The following is a 9276-nucleotide window of genomic DNA, read 5'->3' on the forward strand; positions in this document are numbered from 1 at the left end:
TGACCTCATAAAGTGCTGCTAAGAAGACCTGGAATGTAAGTTGGATGTTAGACCACCCTCTACTCCCCTGGAGTCAGAAGCTGCTGTTATTGGAAGCAAATCACTGAGCTGGAAATTACAGCAGCATTTTCCTGGCTTTAGATTTAAAAGGACCCATTACTGCCCCCCAAACCAAAATACACAAAAGAACACGCATGACACAATTTATGTAAATATTTTTCAAAGTTTTATTGCAAACCAAAATTGGTTTATCACACACAAAAAAGTTGTGTGGTGGGGAGGGCGGGAGTATTGTACATATTATAACCATGTTAATTACAGTACATTAAAAGGGTGGTTTACATTACAAATAAGCCCGTAAGTTTAAATATACTAGTGTTATAACCCAATGTACAGACTTTCTTTATACAATACATACAATTATCAGGAATGCAAAAAAAAAAAAAAACAACAACCCATAAATAATGCCCATTTTACAGGTGACATTTTAAACAATGAAAACACCAGGCTTGACTGACAACTGGGGCATTGGTCCATAAAAACCCTTTCTAAAAATAGAAATATTTGTAGCAGCAATGCTTTCTTTAAGCATCTGGATACAAGTCATTGCAAGACCATTTCAATAAATTTTAGTTATTAACTATATCTTACAAAAAAAAAAAAACAGTCTACACATAAATTTATCTTCCAAATATGGAAGAAACAAACAATGTCCCACATTGTAGCGTCCTGCAAGTGTCACATTGATGCTTATAACTAAATCCATTTGGAACCAGGCATACCAGTCTCAGACCACTGTTCGCACAGTAATCTACAAGGAAAAATAAAGAACTGAAACACTGTAATAGGAAAAGCTTTGGAGCTAACACGATCTCATCAGAAAAGGCACATTTCATAAGATTCGCTATCACGGCCCCGACAGACCTTCCGGAAATCCTTCTCAGAGCAGCGTCCTGCTTCCGGCAAGACTGCTGCCTCCGTCTAAGGCGCACTCTACTGCGCACTTCAGAGATAGCACCACGTTGGAAGGAAGAATAAAAATGAAAACTTCATGAGCTCACTGAGAGGAGGATGTGCTCTTCGAAAAGCTTCCAGCAAACCGTGTGCAATAAGATTGCCAAGATGTGCAAGCTCCCGGAGATGTGCAAATTCTCTTTTAAGATGTCCTGTCAGCTGGCAGCTCCGCCGAAAGGCTAACTAAAACATTTTCAAACGCATATAAAATCCTTCAAAACCAACCCTAAGACTGTTCAGAGGAAAGAGTCCACGGGAGGTGCATAGGAAAAGCCTAGGAAGGCCTCAGCGGCTTCCTTAACGCTGGCTGTGAGGAGGATGCTGTCGGGAGACCTGCCGATGGAGTTGGGGACCGGCTCTTCAGTAAACTCGGGATCAAAGTGCCGCAGGTCGCTGGGGCCACTCTATAGCAGGGAGGACAAACCACATTCATTGTTAAGAATTTACACTGGATGCAGGGCTGGGAAATCCTTATTTAGGCTTAAAATTCTAGAGCTCAAGTCTTTAGGGCACAATATGGAAATTCCCATAATAATCATCTGTTTCAAGCACGAAACCCAGAGGCCACACGGAGTTTAAATGATGAGGATAATGTTCCCTTTTGGTATTTTGAGACTTTAATTGATAAATGTGTTGAAAAATTATGTGAGCTTAATTAAGTGGGACAAAAATTCTACTTTTTCTTTAGATAAAATAATGGCATATGAATAAAAGTATCTGCCAATTTATTCCTCAGCTCCCCCGCTGCCGCCCTGTGTAACTTAGAGAAATGCCCTTTGGGCCCCGCTATACTTAGAAGAAAGATACTCACCACATTTGGGTTAAAAGGGGGAGTAATCTTCTTATTAATGAGATCATCCCAGTTAATTACGGAGAAGAAGACATGACTCTTAATTTCCATCTGTTGAGAAGAAACACAGGACTCATTTAGACATGCAGAATTCAAGGAGGGCGGTGAGGTCCAGTTCACCTCCCAGACAACCAGGAGAAGAGAAAAACATCACTCACAAAGTCGTCCTTGGCACCCAGCCTCTTCGTCCTGTCCTTCTGCAGGAGGCCCTCCAGGAGGTGTCGTGCAGAATTCGTGATATTTGGCTTTAACTGGAGGGGCTTGTTCAGGATGTTGTCGTACATCTCAGCTGTGTTTCGGCTATAAAAAGGAGGCTGAAAGAAGGGAGGAAATGACTTAGTATTTAATTGCAAGTTTTGGGCAGCATACAGTACCAATAGAAAGAAGATTTAAATTGCAATTTATTTAGCTGGATTTAATGCTCTTTTCCTTGATAGGTTTTCTTTGCCCTGGATTTTTAATTGTCTAGTGTGCAACTTATTATTGGGGAGCAGGGTAGATGCTAATAAAGCCAGGTTTTTCACTCTCACATTGATTAAGTGTGGTTAAATCTAGTAAAATGTAAATTTACCAAAGGAAAATCGACTAGGTAAGAGTTTACCCTAAACCATGTACACAATAATTAATATGCCTCTCTTATCCGCATTTGGTGAACTTGCTGGGCAAGCCACAACGACCAGGCCTGCAATGGGGACCATGTGCCCTGAAGAGTCTGGATTTTAAGACCACATTCTAGGGAGCATTATCAAAAGGGCAATATTCCACGATTCTCAATGTGCTACTCACCAGGCCATACAGCATCTCATATAAGACGGCTCCCAGGCACCACCAGTCCACAGTCCTGTCATAAGGCTGCTTATGAAGCACCTCAGGTGCGAGATACTGAAAGACAGACCAGGAGAACAGCGTTTAGAGCCGGTGAAACCAGGCAATTCCAAGGCCAGGAATGCGCTTTGAAAGAGCTGAGAGACCCTGGATCCCCTTGGAGAGTATATTTCTGTAGATGACGCCCTGTTATAACTACTGGACTTTGAGGCTGACTGGCTGGCCACCCAACAGCATCTTTCTTAGGGGTGTGGAAATCTTTTATGATATGCTAACTTTAATTAAAGCAACATGAAGCCTTGGAATATCTCATGCTACATCAAATAACAAATGTATTTTACTTGCAGTGAATTAGACCAAGAAATCTTGGAGAACAATTAACTCTCAGTAGTTGAAAGCATTATTGCACTTATCTCTTTGGGAACAAGACCAGGCACCAAACTGATTGTGCTCCTACCTCAGGTGTGCCACAGAAGGTGGATGTCGTGCCATTGGGTTCGATGTTCTCCTTGCAGAGCCCAAAGTCAGTAAGGACAATGTGTCCCTGGGAATCGAGCAGAATATTCTCTGGTTTTAAGTCTCTGTAAAACAAAAATGAACAGAAAAGTAGTTGCAGAAGTTAATTTCATTTCTTAAGAAATCCTCTGTAAAGAGAATCGCTAGGGGTATTAGAAGCATTTGATATTCCAGGCAGTTGTATCGTGTATAAAAAAGGGAGTCCTTGTTCTGCTAATCTGTTCTGGAGTAGGTCCAATCCTTGTTGGCTAGCTCCCTAGTGGCATGGAGTCAAGACAGCTCACATGCTGCGGGATCTGGTTTTAGGCGACTGAGTTCTACCTAAACACACATTATTTTAAAGCCCTGTCAAAGGTTAGGGCTGCTGTGTCTCCTTTGTACCGAAGAAAGCTCCTTTAAGAGCTCTTCAACTCACCTATAAACAATGTTCAGAGAGTGCAGGTAACCCAAGGCACTGGCTATTTCAGCAGCATAGAAACGGGCCCGTGGTTCCAGGAAGCAGCGCTCCCTCTGGAGATGGTAGAACAACTGCGGGAGACAGAATAAAGTTAGGCTGTGTTGCCAAAGCCTGGTAACAATGCATTTAATTAGTCTTGACATATATAGCTATAGAGAACAATTGCAGGAAGTGGCCCTAAATAGTCTTTTAACTATTTGAAACCTGGCGGGTTAAAGGAAATTCTAATTCTGGTAACTTCCCTCCCCCCATACATCTTTTAAAAACTCTGTGCACAGACACATTTGCTCATCTTCCTTCTGCTCACCTCTCCGCCATTAATGTAGTCGAGGACAAAGTACAATTTGTCAGCAGTCTGGAAAGAGAAGTGAAGGCCCACCAGGAAAGGGTGTTTTACATTCTTCAGGAGAACGTTCCGCTCCGACATAATATGCTTTTCCTAGGAAAAGGACAATTAAGATTTAGTGGCAAATTTCAATATGGCACTGAAGTTCCAAGGTCAAACTATTCCATGAAAGTCAATCTCCAACCCCAAACCATCAAACACATCTCATACCTCCTTCTTTTTCAGGATCGCTTTCTTCTGCAAAACTTTGACTGCATAGAATGCTTCTTCTGCTTTGTGTCTTGCTAGAAGAACCTAAAATTTCAATCGATAAGTCATTTTGTTATCCACATCCAGGGAGAATGTAAAATAAGTGCATGAAAGGCCAGAGATACTGAGGTCTTCAGATTTGAAGTTACCTTTCCAAAACTGCCCTTTCCGATCACTTTCAGGAAGTGGAAGTCAGACGGTTTAGCATGAGGATTGGATGATGGGCCAAGGTTTATTTGCTGAGAAGGACTTGGCTGGAAGAAGAAAATATTTCCTTTTAATATCTTGGTTTCAAAGGAAGACATGGATAATTAAAGTACAGGCACTAAAATGTTACATCTGCAAATGACTGAGGCAAGTTACCATTCACCTAAAAACATTCAAGACTACTTTTCATCCATATATAATAGTTCAAATTAGAGTATGAAAATTGCACGCAATGTTACTGTAAGCAGGTAAGACTTTTACAAACTATGCCTTTTAAAATGCTCTGCCGACTCAATAGTTAAGTGCTTGTGTCACTTGTTGTGCCTGACTATAGAGGCATTCCTGCTTTGATACTAATTTCTTGAAATGCCATTTTAATTCATCAGTGTAGGAATACTGACTCATTTCTTAGGTTCCTGCACAGAAGCATCACAAATAGAGAATACTTACTGGAGGAGAAGGGTTGGCATTCAAAAGCTCAGGCTCCTGAGGCTGGGAGATTTTCAAAATGGACTGAACTTCAGGGCTGCAAAGAAAGGAACAATTTAGAACCTCCCAACTCGCCGCAAGGGGGCACACCAACACAAATAGTGAGTTTCTGGCTCAACTTTTCCCGGAGAATTCTGTGTTTAAACTAAAAACACCCAAATAAATTACTCAGTTAAAGAAAATAGCCAAAGAAAATAATAAACCCAGTTAAATAAAGAGATGAGGGCTGCTCTTCACGGAAGCAGGGGTGAAGTAGGCAAACATGAAAATTTTATCTTACAGGTTTAGAACAAGCGAAATCCGAAACTTATTTTAATTTTTAAAATGTTTTAAGTAAATTGGAATTTCAAAAAGGGATCCCCATCCCTGGGGACGTCTCCTGCTTCCTGATGAACACAGTGATGAGAATGTCTTTACTGCTGGTGAATTGAAGCTATACTAATTTTTATTTACCAAATCCCCCCAACTTACTGTTTGCAGGCATAGGAGTTATTGGCAATCTTCTGAATAAAGTCGTTCAGGCCCATCCTCCTTTGTTTCATGAAAGCTGTGAATTAGAGAGGAGAAATATACGTTAAGATGGCTTCATAATACCCGACGCCACAGGCACTAATCTGATGCGGGATCTTTAAAAAATTTCCACTCGGCCCATCCTACAGTAGAAGTCCAGTCTTGCTCCTGTACTCACCGATGAGAATTGCTACCATTCCCCTCATCCTAGAGTAAGTGAGGGTGCCCCTAGCAGCCTCGGTTCTCACTGTCATTGCCACAAAGAGAGGACAGAGACCGGACAAGGAGCTCGCGGTGACGGGAGACCAGCAGAACCGACTCTACGCTCGTGCCGAGCCGCCTCTCTTTTAAGCTCTACGCCGCTGCGGGGGCGGGGCCCGTGGCACAATGTGGTAGTCCCGTTGCCAGGCCCCGCCCCTAGCCCCGCCCCGCCCCGCCCCCCGCTGCTGCCCGGCGCCGCAGGCAGCTCAGCTGCGGGCGTGCAGGCGGTTCCGCCCTGGCTGAGCGGTGAGCCTGGGGCGGGGGGCGGGGGGCGCCGGGCGCGGACACCCCCAGGGGAGGGCCAGTCGCAGGACGTTTATCAACCTCTTTCGCCCCGGGGTCTGAGGAGGAGAAAACGCAGGCCAAGGGGGTGGGGAGGAAGGGAGAGCCTGGGGTAATTTTCCACCCTTTTCATTTATTCACCCAGCATGGAAATCAGAGTCCCAGATCCGAAGCGCTTTCCGCCCAGTGCGCGGCAGCCGGGTGGCTTTGTGCCCGCTCTGGTTTCTCCAGTCCTGGTTTCGGATTCACGCCGGCCCAGGCGCCGACCCTCTCCCCAGATTCGCGCGGCAGCCTCATCTGCCGTCGCCCGGCGGCCGCGCGCCACCAGCCAGGGTTATCTCTCGGGCGCAGGGTGGCCGCGCCGGGGACGGGCGGCCCGGCGCGCCCTTATCTTCGGGGTCAGTGTGGGGCCAGGGCGCCGGGCCAGTCTCCCCGCTCCCGCCGTCTCCATCCCCAGCCTCATCCCTCCACTCTCACAACGACAGCAAACACCCAGCTGAGCAACGAGTGGGAGAGTGACACCAGTCCCCGCGTGCCGCGGCGGCGCTTACCCAGTCCGGTCAGCAGGAAGGACTCGCTCCTCTTCTGCGCCTCGGCCCTCTTTTTGTGGCGGGGCCGGAGCAGGGACTCCAGCCGGGCCCTGGCCAACGTGCCCTGCATCTCCCCCATGGAAAGCGGCGGCCGGGCGCGCAGCCGGCGAGGGCGACAAGAGAACACTGACGTTTCCTTGAAGGAGCCGCCGTGACTCAGGCCGGGCAAGATTTCCTGCCCCGGTCCCAAAACAAACAAATGGCCCTTGTGCACGGCCGAGCCGCTTCCGAAAACGCCTTTTTTGTGCTTTTGGCCAAAGCCGAGCAAGGCTGAAAAATCCCATAACTTGGAAGAGGAGGAAGGAAGGAAAGAAAGAGGGAAGGGGGAGGGAGAGGTCAGGAATGTGTAGGGGAGGGGGCGGAAATAAAATTCGTCTCTGCACTAAAGGAAAAAAAAGTACAATCTGCATTTCACTTTTTTTCTAAAGTAATCTCCGAGAACATTCTGTCCCTTCTGCATGTATTTCTTTTTTTTTCCCTTGCATTTTTAATCCCCGTCGTGCCCAGAACACGTGAGGAAGTCGCAAGTTAGGGGAGCGGTGGCTCCGCGCAGGGGACAGGCCTGGCGTGACCCCAGGGCCGCACTGGCGGCGCGGGATCTGCACCCCGGGGCATCGGCACCTCCCCCGGATTTCCTTCCCCGCTCTCCCACCTGAAAACTCTGCAAAGCGACATTGCATTGTCTTTAAAGTCCCTCGTTTATCTTCTTCCCTTCCCTTCCTCCGGTTCATTTCAAAGGCTAGCCCTGGAGTCTTTTCACAGTTTTACCACTAGGCTCTTTCTCTCAAGTCCCAGAAAACTGAACCGTTAGGTCCCGAAAGATTAGCCGGCGAGCCTAGGCTCCAGAAAACAGAAGAGAAAGGGAACCTCTGCAGGGAGACGGCGCGGTGCCTTCTCGTAACCCCCACGCTGGGAGATACCTGGGACCTACAGTCTGACCGCCAGCTCGAGGAGTCGCGCTCGAGTTGGCGGGACGCCGCCAGCACCGGCTCTGGGCCAGGAGCGAAGAGAAGGCTGCAAGTTACTGAGATTCGCAAGGCCCGGTACCAGGTGCACGCTGGTGCCGTCTGCGGTGGCTGCCCTGCCATGACCCTTTGCTGCCAAGGGCCCTGCCATTTCAGAGCTGCCTGCTGGATCTGACACTCCAAAATACCAGCTGTCAAACCGAGAATAGCATGGGAGGGGGTTTTCTTTGGTCCCGGGCAGGGATTCGCTTTGCAGACACAACCACCTCATTTGCCCTAATATGATCCGTGGCCTCAGCTGCTTCTTGGTTTGCTCAGTTCCCTCAGTCCCACACTGGGAGAAGGGAACACACATCCTTCCTACTGGAGACTGGCTGAGACATTTGGCTCAGCATCCAGGCTTTTAAAAAGCACTTATTGTTGCCTGAAATGGATGCCCCGACCTAAAGCAAGGTCTAGGAAACTCCAAATCACAGTCACTGGCCCACTTCTGCTTCCCCTTGCATGGGTTCTTCATAAGGTATGATTTGTTATTGCCAGTGCCCCGTGTACCGCTTCAGCTAGGCTAGCTCAGCTCAGTCCTGCTCCCACACCATTCCTTGCTGCACTGAGACTGCAAAATTTGCAGCCTGCTTGGAAACAGCAGCCTGCACAAAGATTTCTGCTTGCTTGCTTGCTTGCTTCTCAAGCATAAAGTTAAGAAACTTTTCTTCAGAGGCCCTACCCTAAGTCTCGCCTCCTGTGCCTTCCCCATGCCAAGTAACCCCAAATCCTCTGAAGCATCTTTGTTTTATCCATTTCATCAAATTATAGTAATAAAAGCAGACGAACCTTTAAAAGGGGATTTTATAGCCTCCTCTTTCATTCTTCAGGTCGCTTAGGATATGAAGGGTGGAGGTTACTTAGTGGAGGCTGGAGGTAGATCAGCTCAGTTAGGGCTAGAGTAGCCTCCTGCTGTGTGTGCCTGATAAAGCAGGAGGCTAGGATGACACGGGAGAGCGAGGAGGAGTCCGAGGCGGCTGACCCTGCTGTGTTATCACCCCCACTTTATACAAAGACAATTTACATAGAAGAAGGGAGCACACTGCAAAGTTCAACACTGGGCCATTTATTCCCTCCATTGCAAGCAAAAGCAACGTCACTCAGAAAATTACAGCCTTCAGCGTCCTGGGTTTATTACACCCTCAGCAAGACACAGACAAAAAAATGTAACTTGACTGATTATCATCACAAATCAGTCCAGAAAAATCAAAACACATGCATAGGGTTCATTTTCTCAAAGAAGCCCTGCCTCTCCAGCATGCATTCCAGGAGGAATTTAAGTTAGAGGGCTGTACGTGGAACAGAGAAGAGGCACAACCGTATGATTTGTGGTTGGAACAGAAAAGGGACGTCTGAAGTGTTCCCACCCCCCCACCCTAATGTTCAGTGGTTGGAGACGAAAGGTCTGCAAAACTTATCATTTAACGAAGAGAAGCAAGTTGTTGAGACTGGCTTTTCTTCCAACCGGATACCTGGCGGGTGGAGCAGGCGCCCCCTGTCCTGTCCCGGCAACCTATTAAGGCTTCCGAACAGGAAGGTGACACACGGACGGCGGGTGTGCGGAGTAGGGGGAGGCAGGCAAGGGTGTGTGACGCGCGCCCGTTCACTCGGCATGGGCTTTAGGCTGCCCTGCGGCCGCTATTCAAACGCTTGATCTGTTTCTTCCTTCCCGT

At 47.4% G+C, this 9276-nt stretch overlaps 1 protein-coding gene across 2 annotated transcripts; it reads right to left on the reverse strand.

The window, feature by feature from the left end:
• Positions 1-203: 203 nt before the first annotated feature.
• Positions 204-6787, reverse strand: SGK1 (serum/glucocorticoid regulated kinase 1). 2 transcript variants are annotated; one of them, XM_054570000.1, is made up of 12 exons: positions 6558-6787; positions 5425-5500; positions 4915-4990; positions 4407-4511; positions 4219-4302; positions 3970-4101; positions 3621-3733; positions 3147-3270; positions 2651-2746; positions 2023-2178; positions 1826-1915; positions 204-1418 (listed from the first exon to the last, which is right to left on the reverse strand). In XM_054570000.1, the coding sequence occupies exons 1-12, from the start codon at positions 6673-6675 to the stop codon at positions 1251-1253; spliced, it is 1338 nt and encodes a 445-aa protein (XP_054425975.1). In that variant the 5' UTR covers positions 6676-6787; the 3' UTR covers positions 204-1250. The 2 variants fall into 2 exon arrangements, with proteins under 2 accessions (XP_054425975.1, XP_054425976.1); XM_054570001.1 differs by lacking the exon at positions 6558-6787 and adding an exon at positions 5642-5786.
• Positions 6788-9276: the final 2489 nt, after the last annotated feature.

Source organism: Pteronotus mesoamericanus, unplaced genomic scaffold (genome assembly GCF_021234165.1).
Source record: "Pteronotus mesoamericanus isolate MK-2021 breed Mesoamerican mustached bat unplaced genomic scaffold, CSHL_Meso_final contig_20, whole genome shotgun sequence".
Classification (NCBI taxonomy): domain Eukaryota; kingdom Metazoa; phylum Chordata; class Mammalia; order Chiroptera; family Mormoopidae; genus Pteronotus; species Pteronotus mesoamericanus.